Source organism: Acomys russatus, chromosome 17 (assembly GCF_903995435.1).
Source record: "Acomys russatus chromosome 17, mAcoRus1.1, whole genome shotgun sequence".
Classification (NCBI taxonomy): Eukaryota; Metazoa; Chordata; class Mammalia; order Rodentia; family Muridae; genus Acomys; species Acomys russatus.
The window spans coordinates 49,972,052-49,995,916 of NC_067153.1; the positions used below are offsets into that span (position 1 = coordinate 49,972,052).

At 50.4% G+C, this 23,865-nt stretch overlaps 1 protein-coding gene across 1 annotated transcript in view; it reads left to right on the plus strand.

Annotated features, from left to right (window-relative positions):
- Nucleotides 1-2,277: 2,277 nt before the first annotated feature.
- Tafa5 (TAFA chemokine like family member 5) overlaps nucleotides 2,278-23,865 on the plus strand; it is a 200,727-nt gene continuing 179,139 nt past the window's right edge. Inside the window, exon 1 of the mRNA XM_051160165.1 lies at nucleotides 2,278-2,458. Within this exon, the coding sequence (XP_051016122.1) occupies nucleotides 2,347-2,458 (112 nt within the window). The 5' untranslated portion in view covers nucleotides 2,278-2,346. The remainder of the gene's footprint in view (nucleotides 2,459-23,865) is intronic.

The window sequence follows — 23,865 nt, forward strand, 5'->3', positions numbered from 1 at the left end:
TGACTTACGACAACCTGTAACCCCAGGTCCAGGAGACCTGATGCCCTCTTCTAGCCTCCACAGTATGAACGCAGAGCACAAAACTGCACACATATGTACTACCCAACACACACTCATAAATAAAAATAAGTCTTTTTTGTTTGTTTGTTTGTTTTCACCAGTACCCTTGAACCTTTCTCATCATGATACCTATTTTGGTTAGACAAGACATACCTGGTCTATTTCCCAAACACAAACTTTTCAGGGAGAGAAAATATACCATTGTCTTTCTGGCCCCACATGCCTGCCATCTAGTAGGTAGCCAATAGATGTGTGCTGTGTGAAGGAATGCCTGTCTCTGAGGAAGATTTCAGGGAGGACAGGGTGAAGTGGAGTGGGTTCAGATTTAGAGCTTTGTCCCTTTTGCAGGTTAAAAGGCTTAGATCAAAGGAAGATGTGTGAAGGCACATTCAGACAGCCATGGTTAACTTTGTAGAACCCAGCCTAGGGACTCCCTCCCTGGACCAGGGGCAAAGGTGTCCATCTGTAGCACTCAAGAGGGGCTACCACCCTGCCCACTTGACAGTATCGGGAGGCCTGGTTCCTGCAGTCTGTCCTCCCTGCAGACAGGTGAGCTCGGCTGTCCTGGGGAAGACGGTACCTGGAAATCATGGGTTTTAACTAAGCAGGAATTAGAAACAGGAAATTAGTGGTAACTGACTAGGGGGTGTGGCCATGTGACCGGTAGGTGTGCGTATGCATGTGTGTAGTCACACATATGTGTATACATGCATGTGTATATGTTTGCATACGTGCATGCACACGTGTGACGTATGTACCATTGATGTGTCTGCATGTGTGTGTATGTGTGCATATGTGTTGGTATGTGTGGTCATGTAGCATGCACATGAATGTGGGTGGCTTGTGCATGTACATTTGTGGGGGAGTATGTGCATGTGGCCATGTGATACACATATATGAATATGCATACATGTGAGGTGTGCGCAAATAGGCCTGTGGCAGACATGTGTATTTGGGATATTAGTTTGTGGTTCATGCAGCTATGTGAGGTGCATGTATGGATGCACATGTGATCTTGGTGTGCAGGTAGAGTGCATGTGTATCTGCATATGTGTACGACCTGGGTACCTGCCTTCCCTCAGTCCCTTAGCAGCTTTCCTTTCTCTACTTCCTAGTTCCTTTAAATGCCACACTGGACCAGGGCACAGGGTAAGAGGCTCATGCTGGTGTCCTAATGACTTGTGGGGAAAAGTCTCCATTTCCAACAAGACCTTGGAGGATTAGCATGTTTACTGCATGCATAGGAAGGGAAGGAGAGTGAACTTCATGGCTGTGTGGCTGTGTACCTACAGGGCCACCTGGGGTCGCTTTTTTTTTTTTTTTTTTTTTTAAGACTGCAAGGAACTTACTAGGGAGAGTAGAAAGTGACCTGACCCAGCTGGTTTACAGGTGCAAACCTGTTCTACAGTAGCAGGAATGCAGCAGAGGAGCTGTAGCCATTGCTACCCTCCTCAGAAAATCAGCCCAGTGACTTTGCCCGGCACACACTCTGGAAGATGGATGCGAGTGGAGGCAGAGGCTGAAGTGCACGCTGGAGACAAGTACTTTCTGGGAAGATGTCTTCTTAGAGTAGACTCAGACTCCACAGGATGGCAAGTTCTGGATACAGAGCAGGTTAAATGCACCCAGATGGTCCATGGTGGGCACAGGCCACCAAGGAACACCCTGGTGCCCAGGTGGGGAACAAACTCAATGCATTCTTTATTTGAAATAAACTCTGGGTTCTCTTTCCTAGTGTCACAGGCCTTTGGTCGTGTTGGTGGCTGCCCGGGGTGGGGGGGTCCTAAGTCCACTAACTTCCCACTGTCCCTGCGGATCCTGCACTCCCGGGGCCCAGGCTGTGGGTACGCTGGGCCGTCTCTGTCGCCATCCAGAGGTTCTGCTGGGGCGCGGCGTCCCCTCTGCTTGCCTCCCTAGCCGGTCCCGGGCCATCGCGAGGCCCCGCCACGCCGGGCACGCGCTCCAGGCGCGCCCCTCGTACTGGTGACGGGGCGCGCCGAGCTGGGGCGCGCAGCGACGCCCAGAGCCGCGGGCTGGCGTCCCCGGGCGGGCGAGCACGGGCGCGGGAGGCGCGGGCGCGGGCGCGGCGCGGGGCGGGCGGCGCGGGGCGCAGTGGGCCGGGGCCCGGGCGCGGCGGCGGCGGCGGCGGAGGAGGACGGAGACAAGGAGGAGGACGAAGAGGAGGATGGCACGCGCGGGGCCCGCACGTGGAGGCCGGCGCGGGGGCGCGGGCAGGGCCGGCTGCTGAGACGCGCTGCTGCCCCCCGCGCGGGCACCGCGGCTTCAATGGCGCCATCGCCCAGGACCAGCACCCGGCAAGATGCGACCGCTCTGCCCAGCATGTCCTCAACTTTTTGGGCGTTCATGATCCTGGCCAGCCTGCTCATCGCCTACTGCAGTGAGTACCATGAACCCGGGCCCCATAAGGGCCTCGGGTCCCCAGTCCGGCCACAGCCCCAGCCCCGGCGGGGCGCCCCGGTCGGTGCGAGTTCCGAGCGCGTGGCGCGCGGTCCCGGGTCCCGGCCGCTGTTCCACTGGCCCGGGAAGGCTGGGTGCAGACCGCTCGGGGATCCAGGCACTCCGGCGGCCGAGCGCACCAGCCGGAGCGTGCTTCCGCGGACTCGCCAGCAGGGCCCGCGTCAGGCCCAAGCCGGCACGGCGCGTCCCTGTGCGGCGGTACCGCTCCTCGCCCTGTGGTCGCCACTCTGGCCCAGGCTAGCGACTGAGCGGAGCTGCGCGCGCCAAGCTTCCCGCCGGCGACACTCCCTCCGGGGACTTGTGGGGACACGACAGCCGAGCCCAAGCGGGACTCCTCTGACAGGAGCAAGGCTTGGGTTCCGACGGGTGGCAGAGCGTCTGCCTTGCTGGGAAGCGGGCTCGCCAGATGCTTTCTGTAAAAGGAGAAGTAAGGGGACAGATGCCACAGGAGGGGAGGGTCCGCTACCGCTGCGAGGGTGGTTTGAACGAATGAACTGGAGATCCAGTGGGTCTGGCAAGGGCTGCTGAGGGAGGTGCGGGATGGTTGGTGCCTGGCACGGTGAGGGGGGGGGCGGCTGGAGCTGGCCTGTGCTGAGAGCGGGACCGTGGGTGGCACTAGGTCGCATCTGGGAAAGAAGATTTGAGTCCTGGGTACATTTTTGAGGATGGTGTAGGTTGGGTAGGCATCATCCTGGCTAGTGCCTGGTGCCTGTTGGTAGAGGCTGGTTATCGTCCTGGGCACAGGCTCTAGCAGTGATGAGCGCTTGCCTGTTTCTGCCTTCCAATCTCTGCGGGAAGAAAAACTAGTGCCAGGGAACACCTGTCGTGGAAAAAAATGCCACAGGCAAGGGAAGTGAGGACAAAATATAAATTCTTTACAAAAATAAAATAAGGCCTTCACCAAGTGATTCCTCCCATTCCTCTCGGCCATCACTAGAGCCCAGGGCCTTCTATCCTCCCAATCCCTGCTCCTCCTGTCTCTGAAATGAGATTGCAGCAGGCAGAGAAACTCAAGTCATGGCCTAATTTGTCTCCATAGTCCTGGGACAACTCTGCCCGGGGATAGCTCAATCTCCAGCCTCGAGGTGTTTTGAGGGAAACGGGAGTGGGTCCAGAGCAGGAAGTGCCCCTGTTGCTTCCTCTGGTCTGTGTCCCCTTGTGTTGCTGTGGCACCTTCCACTGAGGTTCCTCAAGCAAAAGGCTGGCTGCTGACACTTCTCTAGACCCTGGTTGCCCTGGCTGCCCGGAAGAGAGGGAAAGGAGGATGGTGGTGTGAGCCACATGGGACTGCTCACTCCTTAGTCTTCTGCAGCCTGCTGGCTTCTTTCAGGGGCTTCCCACATACCTTTGAGCCTTAACCCCTGAACGGGTGCCGGAGAGGTTAAAGACAGGTTAAGTCCAGAGCTGGACAGGTGATGCCAGGATGCAGTGTGCTTCCTGGAGCTGTCCTCAGGAGTGGCACATTCAGCAGTGGGGGAGGGGCATGGAGAGCTGAAACCTGGAGCTGGCTGCTCTCCCCAGGCGGGCAGATTCTGGTAACAGTGTCCTTCTTCAGTCATTCCGAAGAGCTCAGAGCTACAGACTGGGTCGACAGAGGCAGCTCTGTAAGTGAGGGTGGGGCGGGGGGCGGCAAGGACAGCTATCCACTGCTACTAAGTGCATGGCAGCCCAGCCCTTGGACATGACACCCCCTGCTCCCCAGGGTGCCACCAAGCTGTATCCCAGACAGTATACCCTCTCTCCCTTGTTTTCTAGCCTCAGCACGAATCAAAAATGTGCCCTCACTTCTTCATCCTATTGGCTTGCGCCTTGCTCTGACTATAGGGAAGGCGTATCACACATTCAGAGAAAGGACAGCCCTGCCATCCTGCAAGTTCTTTCTCCGCTACAAGGACAATCTGTAAAGAATGTCTTATCCAGAGGAGCAGAAGTTCTTAATAACAGCTTTGAACAGCCACATTTTGATAGCCGTTTCCATCCCCCACGGAATGGAATAATTGACAATAAGCTAACGTGTTTTCAGACACACCCCATTACACCAGAAATGCAGTTGGAGAAATTAAAACGTTTCTCTAAAATGCAAAATAACATCATCATAACTTATAGCTAGGAACCGATATCCGAGAGAAAAGATTTCATTTCCCACCCCCACCCCCCACCTTAGAACTGTTAATGCTTAGAAAATGATAATTAAATAGTTCCTGTGATTTCCAGCCTCTCTTTCAACATATCTGGCATGATGGATAGTTGGCATCCTTGTGGCAAGATGTTTCACTAAGGACTCTTATTGCTTTAAGTGCCTTTTTGCTACAGAGCAGATACGCTTGGGAAGCTGATGTCCATCTCTTAGGCCTCAGTGATGCTGCCTGTAGTGTGTGTGTGTTTCTCCGTAACATACATGGTGCTCACTTCCTGGTGCTTATCGGAGGCCTGGCATTATTTCCTGGCCTGGTTTCTGTTTGAGGGGGATCTAGCAGGTCTTGCCCATTGGATAAATGTCCTTTGCTATATGTGCTTGTGATTCATGTTAAGGAGGTGGGCTCCACCCTCTGGCTAGAGAAAGACCTGCAGCCCACCAATTAGGCTGGTTGCTATGGTGACTCGGCCTTGTCATTTTCAGGGATTGGGGAAAGAATTGCCAGGAAAAAGCAAAAAAACAAAAAACAAAACAAAACAAAAAAAAACTAGAGAAGCCCCCCCCCGCTGTGAGGCTGGCTTCTTTAAAATGGGTGCTCTATTTTGTGTGTGCCAAATGTTGCCTGTAAAGTCCTCTTCATAAGCAAGCAGCCAGTGTGCTTCCTAAGGTCTCCCTGGTAAAGTTAGGAATGGGCTGGGGTGAGAAAGGGGAAAGTGCTTTATGCTGGCCTGAGGAAACTCCTCTGACTGGCTTTGGAAGGGACTGATGTATTCGAATTTCTCCAGTGTGTGGAGCCAGGAGGTCAGCTGGCCAGACGTGCACTTGCTGCCGCTGTTGTTGAGAGAACTGGGACTTGGGGCTGGTGTGCACCCAAGGGTTCGTCTTTCCACCCAGGATTGCAGCACTTTGGAGAAAATATCAGCCAGGGAACGTGGAGCAAAGGATGAGCTCTGAGGGCCCCGAGCCTTGACTTTGATTCAGGAATGAAGGAGTCTGTGCTTTTAGATGGCAAGTTCCGTCTTCATAGCAGCTGAGGTGAGCCAAAGCTCCCGCGGCATGTAAATGCCACAAGGCAGGCCTCATTTCAGAGCGCTGGCAAGTCCAGTGGAGGAGAGGCAGTGGGGTTGCTTCTTTAACGTTTTTTTTTTCCCCAAATAAATCCTGTTAAAATCGAATTGTGCCGTTCAGTTAAATCTCATGTCCGCAGCTGCGAATGGAAGAAATTACAAACAAGTTTTGAATTGTTTTTAATCCATTAGAATACTAACCGAGCGTAGGAATTTTGATGGTCCCCAACACGCATTTCCTTTACAAATACAATTTGTGGCATACTTAGTCGGGAGGACATTGTGCTGTTTTCCTACTGATCAAATGTGCTTTCTGGAGTTCTCAAAGAGGTAAAATAGAAAATACGAGAGGTTTCACAGAGTGATGATTTTCGGAAGCGCCTCCCCCCCCCCCCCCCCCCCCGTCTCTGTCTCTCTCTCTCTCCTGCCTCCTATATTTTTATCTGATGAGTGTCTAGGGTGAACTGTGCCATTTCTTTCAACCACATAATACAACAGTAAGCACCACTTTCCCTAGCTGTGCTCGGAGCCCTAGGAGCATGGACACGGAGGCATTTGGGTCCTCGGAGGGTTTTCTGTTCAGAAACCTGCAGGAAGTCACTTGAACTTCACTGCCCATCACCCACTCTCAGAGCTAGGGCTGCTCCTGGACAGAGGATCTGTACACCCCCTCCCCCGACCTCTCTCTGAGGTTATTTACTTAAGAGTCTACTGCCCATTTTACACATGCACACTGGGCTGGCTTCTTGCTCCCATCAGCTGTGAGCTATCCTGGCCTCCCGGAGACCAGAAAAGATCTGGATTAGGAAGGGCTCCTCCTTGCAGAATTCCCAGCCTTGGACTTGCCTCTATACCCAGGGCATGAAATATGTAGATCAACTTTTGTGGCGTGAAGTACTTTCAGGTGACTTTATGGGCGTAATTATGGGGGAATGTTATGATAATGCCGCAGTAGAAGAAGGAAAAAAAAGGCAAAACATTAAAATCTCCATTTCTTTATATAGCTCGGCAGCTGCCTCTTTAGAAGGGCTCATTTTTGCATTAAAACGTGATATGCTGGAGTTAATGACCTCTACAGATTGCCACCTGTGACCCAGGGCGACAGTGATGCCCAGCCCCCTCAATCAGGAGATGATTGGACAGGCAGCACCCCGATTACAATCTAGGCATGGCTGATGAGGGCTCAAGGCTGCATCTATGTATGGGCCACCAGCCAGTGCGTCAAGTCCTGTGAGGAGCAGGAGGAGACACTGAGGCTTCCCATCCCATTCCAAAGGTTCACTTGGCATTTACCCTGAGCTACCCCAGGGATTTCTGTGAGCTGGGATTTCTATGCAGGCCACTGGTACTCCCTGAATGTCACTGACCTTCACCCCCCCACCCCACCCCATCCTTCCCTTCAGATTCTGCTAAGTGAAGTTGCAGCTGGTGTAAATTGTCCTGGAGCTGAGCTCTCCAGAGACAGACTTAGCAGAGAGTCTGGGTGACTGTTCTGGACACTCAGTCACTGCAGCGAGCATGGTGTGGAAATGCTAGATGCTCTGCAGTATTCACTTCTTGAAATAGCTGGCAGGGAAACCAGGATACACCCCCCTCTGCCTCTAGGGAGGTAAGTGGGACTTCTTTGGGATCTAGCCCTCCCATCTCCTGGGAAGCCACATCTCAACATCTGAGTCTCTGTCCTTGATGCTGAGTGGCAGGACTGACTCCCTTGTCACTCTGCAGTTGGTCTCCCCATAGGGAAGGCCAGAGTGATGTGTGAAGCTGGAGATGCAGCCTCTGGCATGTGTGTTTGGTGTGTGTTTGGGAGAACTTCAGCCCTGTGCCAGGCTGTGGAGCACAAAAGTGGACAGACGACTGCTGTCCTAGAGCTGACATCATAGTGGGAAGACTGGCAGTCTGTACAAAGGAGAGCTTGGAGAGTGAGGAGACGCAATCTGTGTCTAACACTGTATTCTTGAGGGTCCTTGGGCTGTCTCCCCTCACCACCCACCCTGCACTGAGCACAGAGGTGCTTCCTTATCCACACTGGGGTTAGCCAGTAGCCCCTAACAGCCTGCCTGCTTGTTTGGGCATTGTTTGCAGAGTGAGAGACAGAGAGGGATGTGACAAGCAGATGGGGCTATCCAGCCCTTAGGGTCCCTGATGTCAAGAGGATTGTCACAAGGAATAAAGCGATCTAGAATGGAGAACCAGCTGATCATGGCCCTGCAACATGGGCGATATTCTCTGAATGAGTGAATGAAACAGGACATGGAAAGATCAGCCTGTATTCCTGTTGAGGCAGGAGAGAAACTGATTCCAAGTTCAAGGTCAGCCCAGACGGGGACTTTCGGAGATCCTGACTCATCAGAATAAAAGGAAGAGAGGGCTAGGGCCACCCAGCTCAGGGGTAATTCACTTAGCACATGCAAGGCCTTGATTTCCATCTCTCCATTTGCAAAGAAAAGCCCCAAACCACAAAGAAACCAACCTAGCAGGTAGACTGTAAGCTAGCTGCTTGTGTTTGCCTTTCATGCTGCAGGGACACACACACACACACACACACACACACACACACACACACACACACACACACACACACACACACACTGCTGCCCACTGCAACTCTCCTAGTTGCTTCCTGGAGCCTGAATCTGCTTGCTGCTGGGATGCAGGCATGGTGTGGAGGGCGTGGCTGATCTACCTGAATGTGGGCCTGGACTCCTCAGATATCCATGCCTATCAGTTCTTTACAGGCATAGGGCTCCCCAAGAGGTGGCCCCAGTCACGGAAAACCTTGCCCGCTGCTCCCGGCTGCTCCAAACAGCCCTTCCTTCCTTTTGTGCTGGGGGGGGGGAGGTCAACCTTAGGACAATAGTTTCCTGGAAGGCTGCAAGTGCTTCTCTGTGTTCTGTCTACTCTTGCAATGATAGAAAATTCCAGAGAAGGTAGTCTTTCTCCCTCACCACAGCCAGTAAGCTAGAGGGAAGTGATTGTAGTAACTGGGTGGCCCTAGGTTATAATTAGCTGTTGTGTTTCTAGGCTTTGGGAAGGCCTGCAAGGACTAGGTGAAACTGTTGATAAGTGGGTGTGTCTGTGGAGCAGGGGGTGTGGCCACTGGACTAGAGATAGTGCTAAGAGGCAGCAATTGGACCTCAAGACTGGACACTTGGAGGCGAGGGCAAATGGTTGGAGCCTGAAAACCAGATCCTGCCTGGAGCAGAGAGCCTTTGCCTTCTGAAAAGTGAGGGAAGACCCATGCTTATGACAGTCTTATTGAAAAGAAAGCAAACTGTAGTATTCCTGACCTATGTTCAATGTTTAAAAACATATGCCTGGGGGCAGAGGGGGCATTTCCGGGGTGTGAGGGGGCGGGTGGCAGGTTGCTAGAATGGAGGGCTCTCTGGTTGGTTCCTCATTTGCTTAGCTCTGGCAATGAGCATATCTACGTCACCTCCAAGGACTTTCTTTGGCCTGTTCTCACTCTGAGTCAGTTTCTCAAGGGCATCGTAGGCACCTAGACCACCTTAGTGCACTGTAGGGTGAGAGCGGTGTCTCCTTCCTAGTTGTGATGAGCAAAGCTGTCCCCAGCCACTTGTCCCTTAGAGACTGAACTGGGTGAGTGTCTTGCCTGTGGGGCCCCAGTGGTCAGGGGTGTGTTATCATCTCCCAGCTTATAGGATTGAGACTTAGGTTTCTCTACTATTGGCAAGAAGGTGAGGCTGGGGACCCTTCTGAGCTGCATAGCCTGCGTGGGGTCTGCGGATGTCCCACTGCAAGGGCCCGGCAGGGCTTCCCCTACCCAGAAGGCCTGTGTGGGCTTTGTTGCTGTTGCGAGGCCTCCTCCTGGCTGCCTGTGCTGTTGGAATCACTTTCTGCTACAGTGAAGGTGTCTCCACACGTTCCCTCAGCTGCTGTTTTCCGGAGCTGGGACCAGCGCGATTTGAAGGTGGCTTGCAGCCTCCTCTCTGAGTCTTCATTTTTCTGTATCTATCACACATGAAACTGTAGTGCTGATGGTGATGAAGCCATTTAGAGGCAATCAAATATCCCCGGTCCAGCATAGCGACAGAGGAGCCCATCAACCTCTTTTCATCCACCCACTTGTTTAATTATGCTCTCGTCTCTCGGAGGCAGCCTAGTTCCCACGTGTGATTTCAGAGTGTTCTGGGGGGTGCCCAGAGCCCTTGCTTTCCTCTGTGGGGGGTTCTGTTCCTGCTGTAAGCAGGTTGACTGCTTCATTTCAGTGTCTGGGAAGCCGTGGCCTGAGACTGTACATTCTAGGGGAGGAGAGCATGTGTGGTTGGTTGAGTTCTAGCCTGCCCCTTCTTCACGCCTTGGTCACTGTGCCCTGGTTAAGTGTAGGCGTCCTCAGGTGCTCTGCAGGGATGCAGAGCCATTCATACCTGAGTCTCTTCTCTCTACCCATATGTTCTTGTCCTGTGGGCACCTGACTTGGGATTTCTGTGTTTCTGTCTCTCAAATGCCAGCATGGCCCTCTGTCCCATGGGAGAACAGTGATATGTGTTCTGATGCGGTGGCCAGCACTACATGCACGCACACAAACACACACACGTACATAAACACAGTCACATACATATTCACACACTCATACTTATTGTCACTTAAAGCCCCCAGATCATTTGAGGGGATGGTACATCCCTAGCTCTTCCTCTTTGACAGTGTATGTTAAAAAAAAAAAAAAAAAATCTGACACCTGGGCCTCCAACCTCATTAGTCTCTGGAGACCCCATCTTGCTAGGGCAAGGGGAAAGGCTAGACTGCTCTTTTTTTTTGAGACAAGGTTTCTCTGTGTAGCCTGTGCTGGCCTGGACTTGCTTTATAGACCAGGCTAGCCTTGAACTCATAGCAATCCACCTGCCTCTGCCTCTCGAGTGCTGGGATTAAAGGCGCGCGCCACCACGCCTGGCCTTAGACTGCTCTAAAAGGTCCCTCAAAGTTCAGTCGTTGATCTGCCTTTCACCCAGTAAGCCAAGAAACTGTGTGTGGCCCCAGACGGGAGACAGAGAATGAGAGCCAGTTAGGAGATGGTAGAGATAGACCCCTGGGCTCTTGAGTCTGTGCCTGCCACCACAGGGTCCCCCACAGTCAGTGTCATTTCCTGCTATTTGTGTGTCCTTCGTGCATACCGCACTCCAAGCAAGTGTCTTTCTTCCCTTGCTTGAAAAATGGGTGGTAGTGATTGACCTCCAGGGTTGAATTTTCCCACGAGTGTGTTGGAGATGTGGGGGCCACAGAGTATGTGTCTTCTGTGGCCTCAGAATCAAGCTGGGAGGCCACAGCATGCAGCTACAAGCCCCCACCCCCTCTCCCTGTACTCTAGCACTTTCCCTTACTGCCGACCAGCATGAGACTACAGTGACATCTGATTCCTTTGGTTTTCAGCTGTGTAAGTAACCTCTGGGAACGTTGCCGTCACTCACTCAGTGAAGGTGAGGCATTTCCCCAATGAACGTCTCTGCTGAGTCTCACATTTATGATCTAATATGAGCTCCAGAGGGCATGGCAGGTGTCCTGAGCTCTGGGCATACACTGATCTCTAGGGTTGCGGCTGAAGGGGGCAAGCCTGGAAGGCTGGTGGTGGTTGGGTAGATTGTGAGCCCCTATGCCTCCAAGATTGGGATGTGAGTCATAGAGTTCTCAGCTGGCTCCTGTCTACCCTTGGCCTCCTCTTTGGAAAACAGTGTACAATGCCATATCTCAGAATACAGCTAGGGGTTTCCCAACACCACCAGCAATGTAGGAGGCCAGGAGAGGCCTGAACCTGGATGTATAGGCTGAGGTTTGTCTGATGCCTGGAACATTTGCAGTTTTTCTGGAAGGACTCACTGAGAGGAATTACTTGGGTGACAGATCCTTAAGGTCATGGTGGAAACACAGCCGGAAAAATCAGTCTCACTGTTACTTGGTTAAGAGAGAACTCGTTCCTTTAGTGGCACTGTCCCCTGGTACCAACACGTGGCCATTCATTCCCTCACCCAAGTCAGCCATCCCAGTGTCTCAGAACAACTGGCCCACACTCCTCACATGGTCTCATCCTTTATCTAACCCTCCAGTGGCCAAGCGCAGGTGTGGCCAGAGGCCCTGCCTAAATTGCTGCCCTTCCCTGCTCAGTTCCTTTTCCTTGGGGCCACAGGACTCACTGATGTTTGGGTCTTTCAGTGTCTAGGTTGAGCTGAAGGATGCTTTCTGTCTTGGGCGCAGTTTTACCCCTCAGAGGAATGTCAGTCTGGCCCCTGCTTTCTGAGTGCAAACGCAAGGCCTGTGCAACACAGGGTTTGCAGTGCATCCTTCCACCTTGATCTGTTCCCAACACCTTTGTCTCAGCCCCAGCCTCCTGTGGTGCTCAGCAGAGGTTGGAGATATTAGGACAGCCATGACTACTGCTCCAGGAAGCTCCCGTTTTTCAAGCAGCTTAACTCCAGCCCTGGCTTTGGCGTGGAGAGGAAGAGGATGTTGACGGTGGAGGGACTTCCAGGGTGAGCTCTGCTGACCTCACAGAGGTCTTGTCTCTGACTTTGTATCATCTTAGAGACATGGAGTGTGTCTGGTGGCCGGGTGCTTTCCTGAGAGTCCCTCTCTGAGGTCTCAGAGTCAGAGTGAGGCTGTGTGGGTGTGGGTGAGCTGACCACTCATCAGAAATGTAGATGAACAATATTGAAGGTGCCTTTCAGCCTTTCCTCAGGACCTCCCCCTGACTAGTCCCAGAACTTCTGATGACATGACATGGGGGGTAATGGGAACTAAGTTCATTCAGGAGCCTACAGGGGCTTTCTTTTTCTGTCCTCAGAGGCTGTGTGTGTGTGTGTGTGTGTGTGTGTGTGTGTGTGTGTGTGTGTGTGTGTGTGTGTCTGTGTGTGTGTGTCTGTGTGTGTGTGTGTGTGTAGAGGCCTGGGTTGGGCAGAGCATTCCTTCATTCTCTGTCCGCCTTCCAGGCATGTCAGCCAGCATACCTGGCTCTTGTGCCCTAGACTCCACCTAGTCACTAGCTTCAGAAGGATTTCTCCAGAAACAGACAGAGTAGAGACGATGGAGATGTAAGTTCTAGGATCAGGTTAATTCTACTCAATAGCCTCAGCTATTGAGATTCAAGAGGGAGGGGCTGTAAACCCCATTGAAGCCTCTCTCAGTTGCATCACTGAGCCGCCGCCCAAGAGTTATCTCTGTTCTGATGGTTAGGAAGGCCCACGCCTATGTTTTCTACATGGATTTCTTTACTCATTTCAAAAGCCACGGGATAGCTATACAACAGATTTTTCTGGACTGGCTGACCTGAGAACAGGTTTTTTTGTTGTTTTGTTCTTTTTATTTTTTTAAGCCCTGTTAATGTCCTTGGCTGCTATAAAACATCCAGACTGAGTCAGAAAGGGACAGGTGGCTTGTCTTGTATCTGCCATGCTTTGGATTGCATTGAACCCACAAGTGAGCCAGTTTAGAGGCACCTCAAAGATTGGAGCCTGAACCTGGGTGGCTCATTTTAGGAGAGGTTGGAGCAGTCTCTGGAGGCTTCTTGCTATGTTATTTTTTTTTTCATCAGATAAAATGCTAACAGCTACAAAGTATTATTAAATGCCCTGTGGCCATGTGCTAGTGGCCTTCCATCCAGAAAGATGCGTTTACCTGGTCTAAATTACTTCTCTTCTGTAGCATGTTGCTACCTGACGGCATGATCCTAAATAAAGTGAAATGGGCTCATTAATTGGTGTTAGTTTATGTTTCTCAGCTCCTATGCTACAGTGGCTGAAGGAGCCAGGCTGAGTCTTCTGTGGCCTGTTGTATAGCCGTCCCCATCCTTCTCCTTCATGGCCCATTTCCGGGAAGGAGCTGCTGGCTTGCTGTGGAGAGAAGAGTAGGAGGTTTCCTCCAGTCCCTACAGATCTTCTGCATCTGTGAGGGGAAAGGGGGCTTGGCCTGGGCAAAGCCTTCAGCTTCTCTGAGATACGATGCGTAGGATTCTATCCTTGGTGAGGCCCTACCTCTGAGTCTGAAACTCCTCGTGAAGCCAGGTGTGTGCAGACTCCAGTTACAGACCCTGAAGACAGATGCCTTCCTCTGGGAACCCAGGGGACCCACTGGGATTGACTCCAAATAGGGACCTTGGCTTCTGGAGCTCTTGGAGACATTTCTGAAGGCCAGGGCTTGGAGTCCTGAACTCCCGCACCGAGGACACCACTAAAGCCACCGAGTTCGTGCACTGGGACTTGGGAATTGTGTGGTCCGCAGGATCAGCACCCCTGGCATTTTTCCTATTTCATGAAGTGGCCTACTGTCCCACGGAGAGGTGGAGTGTCTCTGAGGAAATCCCATTTTGGTCGGAATCCATGACCTTCCTGAACGCAGACTCTCTTGCTCCTTTTTTTTCCCCCCCTGATGTTCCAGGCTGAAGCAGAAGCTATTTTCAAGGTTGTCCTGAGAGCCTCGGATTCTTCAGTGAGTGTCAGGACATCCAAGGAGGCAGTCAGTCATCACAGCGACACCAAACCAGCCCCTCCTCAGGTGGCCGTGGGTTTCTCTTGGAGTAGCCAGGACACTCTGGGAGATAAATGTCAGTTCACTCCATGTATATGCATGCCTGTGTCAGGTGACCTTGAGCACATGGGACAATGGCTCTGGAGGGCAAGAATCCAGGATTGGCTGGTCCTTTGTACTACAGAGTAAGGGCACAGGTGGGCGGAGCCAGCCTGCCTGTACTGCTGTCTTTACTCTTTCCATGAGAAGTGCATGATGTAACTAAACACACAACAGCAACAAATCCTGAATTTTCGTGAAGCACCCTCTAGGTATCTGTCATCATCCAACTGCTCCTGGGAATGCGACTCAGGGGCTTCCCTGTCTCATCTGCCAACAGCCCCACATGAGTTGTGGAAGTTGGACTTGCTTTCTGCTGTGTCCCTACCTGGCTTTCTGCCTGGTTTGTATACACATGTGACTCTCTGTTGACTGTGGACTGTCATCTTGGACTCTGAAGCCTCTGTCTAGGAAAGTGGTTCTCAACCTTCCTAATGCTGCAACCCTTTAATGCAGTTCCTCATGTTGTGGTGACCGCACCCCCAACCATAAAATTATTATTGCTGCTACATCAGAACTGTAATTTTCTACTGTTATGAATCTCAACGTAAACATCTAACATGCAGGATATTTGATATGTGACCCCTGTGAAAGGGTCGTTCATCTCCAAAGGGGTCACCACCCCACAGGGTGACACCCATTTGGTCTAGGACCTGTGAGGGAGGCTTTGTGCAAATTTCACCCCTGTAGTAGCCACAGGCTGAGGCTGTGGGACCTGAGTGTATCCCTCACTTAAAATCAATACAGTAGCATGTACCCATGTTAGTTCCCCTACGAGGAGGCACAGAGATCATTGGTATGTACGGAACCTTTTGGAAGAAGTGGTAGCTGTCACCTGATGGTGGAACATGAGGTAGGGCATGAGGAGAAGTGGAAAGGGTCAAGAGGGAAGTCCTGTTCTCTCTGATGATGCACAGGAGTGAGGGCAAAGACGTTGAGAGAAGGATACCTAGGCTGGGGTAGTGTGGTGTGATAGGACTTGGGGACCTCTGAGCTCATCCTGCCTAAGCAGCACTCCCTGGGAAGCCCTTGCTCCCAGGTTAGCTTTCCAAAGCTTCTTCCTGGAAGACTCCACAGCCCAGGAAGAACTACCATCCATTTGACCCTTTCCTTTGTTTTCTAATCATAAAACATTTGTTTGCAGTAGGCTGTGTGGAACCTTCTACATCATCACACAGCAAGCTAAGTATCCTGAGTGTTCTTCATGATCAGAGAACACAGAGCCTCCCACCCCCACAGCGTGTTGGTGCCCCTTCCAGGTGTTAGCTGATGGGCTGCCATGTCCCCACCAGGCGGGCCAGGAGGGCTCAAGAGGAAGACAGTTGTAGAAGGTCCCCCTTGGGGATGCATCTTCTGGAGAGCCATGTTGGGTTTTTTGCAGTCTCAGGACACACTTGCCCTCTAATCCCATGTGTTGTACCATGAAACACCTGTCTGACATCTTTACAGTTGCCTGTGACAGGAACCATGCTCAAACCTGTCACTGGGTTGAGCCAACTGCACTGCTTTGACAATACCTTCATACCCAGGGACCCACCTGTCCTCACCAGAATTTTTTGTTTTCAGCAAGTGCTTATGTTTTAGGCCATTCCTTGTTGCCAACAGATGGTGCCAGCCACCGTTGTTTTTCACTGTAGTGACCCTCCCAGTGGGAGGCTAGAAATACAAATCTTCTTCCTATACATGGAGGAGCAGAAGGTCATAGAGACCCACTGTGGTACCCTTTTGCCTTAGTGTGAAAGGGTTGGCTGGCTTTTGAACCCTCCTCACCTCCAGATAAGTCTATCGGATGTGAATTGCCTCTTGTCTATGGTGTATGCGGCTGGGTGGTCACTGCTGTAGATTGCTTCCATGAGGGATTTGAGGCTGCTGGTGCTAGACGGTTTGGGGAGAACTCTACATCACCTCTCTTTAGCTGTGTTTGGCAGAGCTGTGACCCCCCCTGGAATAGGGTTGGCACTGGGGAAGGTATGTTGTATAGAAGAAGCTGACTGGGGCAGGGAGGGGAAGGAGTTGAGAGGATGCTGGAGAACTGGGTGGCGCTGGCTCGGCCCTGGCTGGGTCATTTAGTAAGATAGTGAAGTACAGAGGATCTTCTAGAAAGTTCTCTGTTGCCCCTTCCTGGGGCTAGTGCAGGGCTGAGGAGTCCTTGGACAGTGTGCAAATGTGGTGACGTTAGCAATGTACCTAGTATTTTTAAGGGGAGGTCCCAAGGTATGGCCCCCTTTCACCCTGTATGTTCCCCAACCAGGTATCAATGGAATCTTTAGGCATGTTCTGGCCTCAGAACCGTCACCTCTAATGATGCTCTTGACTTTGAGGGCTGGGCTGTGGCTCTCCAAAGTGGGTAGACTTTTTCTTAGTAGTCTAATGGATGGTAACCCTCAGAGTGGACCAGAAGTACTGCCATAGAGAGCAGTTTCAGTACAAACTGGGCAGCATCAGGAGAAGGGTTTGTCATGAGGGACAGAGTCCCTTTACCACTCCACACCTCCTTGACTCTCAGCCACCAGGGGCTTGAAGGAAGCTCCCTGGCATAGTGGGACTCCTCTTTCTTAGGTCTTAGATTCGGTGGTGGTGGTGGTGGTGGGGAATTATCCCTGGACTTATCTGTGATGTCCATGAGCTGTGACAGGGCCTTCTTTCTAGCCTTAGGGGCCTCACTCTAAGCCAGTATATTCATCCTGGACACAAGCTACTGTGTACTGGCTCTGGATCCCTGACACTGGTTCCCAGGCCTTTCTGATGCTCCAGTCTCAGCTCCTCTCTCCCAAGTTGCTTTTCCTTGCACTGGAACATTAGGTGATTGGCAATGTCATCCTGTCACTATAGACAAGGCAACAGAGGCTGGAGAGGTAGGTGCCTCTTAGGTTGTGCCAGGCTTTTAAATGAGAGCCTGACTAGACATTAGGGCTGCCTCTCTTAGAGACTACACCGGGGACACCCTAGTTCATAGCTCTTATTCTGGATCTGAAGTGGGCAAGTATGCCCAGGAGAAATGAAGTCAGAAGCATTGAGACCAGGAAGACAGGCCATTGGAGGGCTGTCCCCTGGAATTCTTGCCTGATTATTAAGTGGGAGTTCTCTGGCTACAGAAGCAATTGGAGAAGAGCTGTGCCGTGTTAAGAGATGTCCTGGAGATGTCAGACTAGGTGTGGCCGGAGACTGGCAGCTGTCCTTCCAACATCCAAAGCACTTTGAGTTTAGAGAAGCTACTCAAATTGTTGGCCGCACTCATTTCCCGTTCCTCTCCTGATATGTGTGTCTCTAGGGGTTTCTGGCTCATGTGAATACTTGATGTTAAAGGAAAGCCCATCTGGTGATACCAAATAGTGTGAAGACTGGCCAAAAGAAGGATGGTGGTGTGGCCAAACCTGAGTTATATTTGTTGGCAATTCCTCACCAGTATGACCATAGGGAATGTGGCATACTTGGTCACCACACTGTAGCACCTACTACTCACCCACCAGTGTCTAGTTGCCACCCCCACGCCAACCCCAGGCAGAGAATCCAGCCTGGCCTGGCAGGTCACAGCAGATGACTTCGTTTGTCTCCTGGCATATGAGATTTGCAAAACTTCTACTTCCAGGGAAGAAATGTGTGACAGCCACTGGCACCTCTTTCACCCACTTCTTCTGGTCTTCCCTATTGGTGTCTGGATTGAGGCCACTGTCTTTGTTTTGCATTACTGCAGGGGAAAAAAAAGACAGGACAATATACTTTAAGGAGACATTTCTTCCAGTTCATGGTTTCTCTGATCCCAGGCCCATGACCTTTGTCTCTTGAGACAGAGCTGTGTTGTGGCCAATAGAAGTACATCAGAAACTACATACTTCATGGTGGACAGGAAACAGAGAGAGGGGAAGAGAGGGTGGATCAAGTAATTAATCTTCACAGGCATGCTTCCTGTGACCTGCCTCCTCCATCTTCTAATACTGCCATCATATGATGATCCCAACACAGAAGTGGTCCATTGACTGGGTCAGTGACCTCAGCATCCCACTGCACCTCCAAGCCCACCAGCTGGTTACCATGTGCCCAGCATGGGGACATCACATATTCAAACCTTAACATGCACCCCCACATCCCACAGGGTGTGGTTCCTCACAGAGTAGAGGGAGTTGTTTATAAAAGCAAGGGTGATAGCTTCCAGACAACACCATAACCCCAAACTGCTAAGTGTCTCCCCATTTCTCTTTTACAGCCACCCCCCTCTTCTGGCTCCACTAGGCAAACTTTTGCAAACACACCCAGAAATCTTGGGGCATAGCCCTTGCACCCTGCTAGCCTGAGGAAAAGAAGCTTTACTTGTTCTTCGCTTCCCATGATGAGGAGGCTGTTCCTGCCTAAGGGAGCCAAGGACAGCCTAAGAGGAGACTGGCAGTTACAGATGCTGAGTGGCCGGAGGGAGGGAGAGCAATGCTCATGGGCATTTCCATGTTGGTGGCCAAGGGCATGGCTCCAGGATAGAGAAGCTGGGGGGGGGGGCTCCCAAGGGATGCAAAAAGATGATGTCTAAGAAGGGGCCAAGACACAGGCTGTGATTTGGGGAAAGTAGCCCCCACAAACTATATGGCCTGCATGCCTGTATTTGTGCAGCCCAGGGGGACATCTGGCAGTCCCAGGCTGCAAGGTGATCAATCAGAGCCTGTTGAGGTGCCCTGTTGGAGGGGTGCCTTGTTGTAGGTGGCGTGTGTTGAGGTGTCCGTATCTATCTCTTGCATCTTGGCCACACTACAGTCCAGAATGATGCCTTTCACTGTGCTTACAGACCGACGGTAATTTCCAGGAGACTTTTTTTTTTATTATTATTAATTTTTATTTATTTTTTTTAATACAATACATTTTCATCATGTTTTCACCTCCCTCCAACTTGTCTAAGATCATTCCCCCTTCCCTACCCAGACAACTTCTCGCGAATTTTATCCTTCACAAACCTTGTTAATGTGTCGCTCAGTAGAAGATAGCTATATTTGTAACCCCGCTTCCACATCCAGCTGCTCCAGTACTCTCACTACTTCATCTTAAATATTTGGAGACGATCTGGTATAACTAAAGGACGGACACTATGATGTCATAGAAGGATCTAGAGAACCCACAGGAACCCACTGCCTTGGAGAAGCTTACAGCCCATCCAGGGCTGACAGCCAACACTCCTACAGTCTAGAAAGACTATGGAACTCCTAAGTCATTGAAGTAAAACATCTTGACAAATAGCCATGGCTGCTTGTCTAATAGTGAAACTGCCTCCTGGTCAACCCTAGTGCTTCCTCTACAACCGTCCACAATCAGGAGAGAGCTGGACATTGGCAGTCATAGTAGGAGGTTCCCAGGACCCATACTTATGTTCTGTTGTTTATGTTCCGGTTGGCTGGTCTTTATGATATTTGTGCCAAATTTTTTCACGTCATTGTCAGTCAGCTAAAGGGTGATCTCCCTTTATCACTGCTGTGAGTGTCCCCATCTGCCCAGAGTGGAGATCAGATTCCCATGGCCAACTACAAAGAGAATACTGCTCATCTTACCTGCAGTAGTGCGCCTCCAAATGGTCTGGAACCAGTTTTAAGAGATGTCAGGAGCACGGGGGCACAGTCTACTGCTTAGCCCTGTGTTCCCCCTCAAAAAATCATTTCCAGTGACTACTGAGACCAAATTAGAAATGGACTGTATCTCAACTGGCAAGAATGGCTGGCTGAAGAGTAAAGAAATGGATGACAGGATCAAAGTGGGCTTGATGGCAACCTAGTACCTTAGTATAATTAGACAGTGCAATAATAACTGCCACCACCACACTTTGGGGGGGGGGAGAGAGAGAGACAAAGAAAGAGAGAGAGAGAAACAGACAGAGAGAGAGAGAGGGGGGAGTGACAGAGAGAGAGAGAGAGACAGACAGAGAGACAGACAGACAGAGAGACAGAGAGAGGGGCAGGCAGGCTTGTGAAATACACATATTTGCAGCCTGGATTCAACTCTAATGTAAAGACGATTGGATCTCACTACTCTGTGAGAGGTGCTCAGATTTTGACAGTTCTTCATGTATGTTTTGTTATGAGTGACTTATGGGTTTGTGTAAACATTTTGAAATATAATAGTCTAAAATTAAGGAACAGCACACCCTCTCACTAGTTACTTAACTCCATCTTTAACTAGTACGGATACTATTTGTTACTTTTAACATTATTTCTTGCCAACTCAAAACACAAATCTTTTAGAAGATAGTCCAAGTTTGGTGTTAACGGAGCCAGCAAATCCCTTGGTAATGATCCTATTGGAATTTTTTTTTTTTTTTTTTTTTTTTTTTTTGCCTAGCCTCAGGGATTTTTTTTTTTTTTGCATTTTTATTAATTGTTTATCCCATCCCTTGTATCCTCCCATTCCTCCCCCCGCCATTTTCCCATTATTCCCCTCCCCTATGACTGTTCCTGAGGGGGATTACGTCCCCCTGTATATTCTCATAGGGTATCAAGTCTCTTCTTGGCTACCAGCTGTCCTTCCTCTGAGTGCCTCCAGGTCTCCCCCTCCAGGGGCCATGGTCAAATGTGAGGCACCAGAGTATGTGAGAAAGTCGTATCACACTCTCCACTCAACTGTGGAGAATATTCTGACCATTGGCTAGATCAGGGAAGGGGTTTAAAGTTTACCTCCTGTATTGTCCTTGGCTGGTGCCTTAGTTTGAGCGGGACCCCTGGGCCCAAATCTGCCTATCATATTGTTCTACTTGTAGATTTCTAGGACCCTCTGGATCCTTTTATTTTGCTATTCTCCCATGCGTCTCTGATTTAGAGTCCCAATAGGATGCCTTCCCCTCTGTCCCAGTTTCCTGGTAAGTGAAGGCTTTTGTGGGACATGCCCCTTGGGCTAGTATGCAGATATAAGTGAGTATATACCATTTGATTCTTTCTGCTTCTGGGTTAACTCACTCATTGTGATCATTTCTAGCTCAATCCATTTATCCACAAATTTCGGGAATTCCTTGTTTTTAATAGCTGAGTAGTATTCCATAGTGTATATGTACCACAGTTTCTTTATCCACTCTTCTACTGAGGGACACTTAGGCTGTTTCCATGTTCTGGCTATTATGAATAAGGCTGCTATGAACATGGTTGAGCAAATGTTCTTGTTGTGTGCTGGAGCATCTTCTGGGTATATTCCAAGGAGTGGAATAGCTGGGTCTTGAGGAAGCCCTATTCCCATTTTTCTGAGATAGCACCAGATAGATTTCCAAAGTGGCTGTACTAGTTTGCATTCCCACCAGCAATGAAGGAGTGTTCCTCTCTCCCCACATCCTCGCCAGCATGTGGTGTCGCTTGAGTTTTTGATCTTAGCCATTCTGATGGGTGTAAGATGGAATCTCAGAGTTGTTTTGATTTGCATTTCCCTGATGACTAAGGAGGTTGAGCATTTCTTTAAGTGTTTCTCAGCCATTTGATATTCCTCTGTTGAGAATTCTCTGTTTAGTTCCAAGCCCCATTTCTCAATTGGGTTATTTGGTTTGGTGGTGTTTAATTTCTTGAGTTCTTTATATATTTTGGATATTAGACCTTTGTCAGATGTAGGGTTGGTGAAGATTTTTTCCCAGTCTGTAGGCTGTCGCTTCCAGGAGACTCTTAAGTAGTGCTAAAAGGCAAATGAAATCTGAAACTAAGACTCCCCAAGTGCAGACTGGCAGGGAGACCACAAGGTAGGCCAGGGGCCAGCCTGTGCTCATGTTGCTGCAGAGCCAGTGTTAGCAGCTCTCAGAAAGCGCTCTCCCCTGGCGCAGTGCTATTCATATATGGGGGCTTCCTGGAGAGGAAGCAGCACTGGACCTGGGTCCCCTCAGGACCAACATCCTCTAGCAATGATGCTGGTGGAGTGAGACCATGTCCCTTCGGTTCAGGTTCTTTTTTCAGTTACAAGCATGGCTAGTAGTATTAAGAAGGTGTAACACACTCATTCCTTCTGCAGTATGGACAGAGCCACTGTGAACTTCCCAAGACTTGGTAGTTCACACTAGTGGAGGCTGCGTTCTTGAGTTGACATGAACGCATGTATGCCCTGGTGCCCTGGTATTGGGCAGAGGGCAGAAAGAGTGACCTGTGCATCGCTGGTTCCCAGGAACTCTGGATGTGGCGTTTCAGGGGCACTGGTGGCTTTTTAGAAAAGACTATGTGGGCAATTTCATTCTTGGGACCAGAGTTGCCTGTTAAAAGTATGCTGTTCACAATACCATGGCTTCAGCCTGGGTGAGGTTTCTCAGTTGCCTAATAGAGTAAGGAGAAAAGGAAAGGACTAAACTCCTTTTTTTTTTTTCTGTTTTTAGAGATTTCCATGCATTTCTGTGAAAAGGTCGCCTGTGTCTTTCTGTCTGTCCCTCTAGGATGCGAACTCCCAAATTGTGAGACCAGTTGCTGTGCAGTACAATGGGAGGGGCCAGGGCATGGGCATCGAGTGCTGGCCTCCAGCCACCACCCATCCCTGTGTGCAAGCAGATGAAATGCACACATGCTCCCCTGAAATCACACATTGAGAATTTTTTTTATCTCAATTAATGTAACAATAATTTTTTGCAGGCTGTGGCAGTGGGCACTAGAAAATTAAATGACACCTTCTTGGCACCTCACGTTGGTGAGAAGGCCAACTGATTATTTTTATATTACAATACCCAGGCGTTGTCAAATTGATTAATAAATTCAGTGAAGAACTGTTAATTCTTAATAAATTTAATTTTTGTATTTGGGGAATGACTTTGCTATGACCTCATAGTCTTGACGCTCTGTGTGGGCATCAGCATCGGTTTCATGTCCTATGTAGTGGCTGCAGGCTTTCCTTCGAACCTGCCTGAATGCAGGGGGTAATTTCCATTAGCTATGTTCTAGTAGACATGGTCTAGGGTGTCTGGAGGTGACGTGGAGTGTCCCTTGAGGTTTTCTTTGATAGCTGCGGTGTTGAGTTCTTGGAAGGCAGAGCAGAAAAGGAAATGCCCACTGGTCGTGTGGCTCTCATGCTCTTCTCATGACTCAAAGTGTCCCAGAATGTTGAAGCCACAATCACAAGGTTGTCACTCTGCCCTGACCCTTTGGTGGCACTCGATAATCCTTCTCTAGTTTCAAAAATCTCAAGGCTTATGCTTTCATTGACGTTTTCATGGTAAGACTTATGATAGCTGAATGTTGGCTGAACCATGGGCCTCCCAGGCAGGGACCTTTCAGCAGTAAAAGACAAAAGCTCTAGCAGGCTGGGCAGAATTAGGTGGTCACCACACAACTCTGGTATCAGGCAGGCTCCAGCAAGGGTCCAGTCACTGTAGATCCCCATCCTGAGTCTTTCTTGGCCTGCCCTCTTGGCTATGTGCACTTCTACCTCTCACCTTGACTCTAAGCCCAGGGCTCCTCAGTGCTTCCACCAGTTCCAGCCTCCTTCTATTCTACCCTGATCCTCTTTCCCCCCTTGGACTTCTCAAGGCGACTGCTGACTTTTCAAGAACTCTCTGTGGGGCCTTGCACCTTCTAGCCCTAGGGCTTCTCCCACGATCTCCCAGTCTCTGGTCAGTACTCCAAGGATGCATACTCA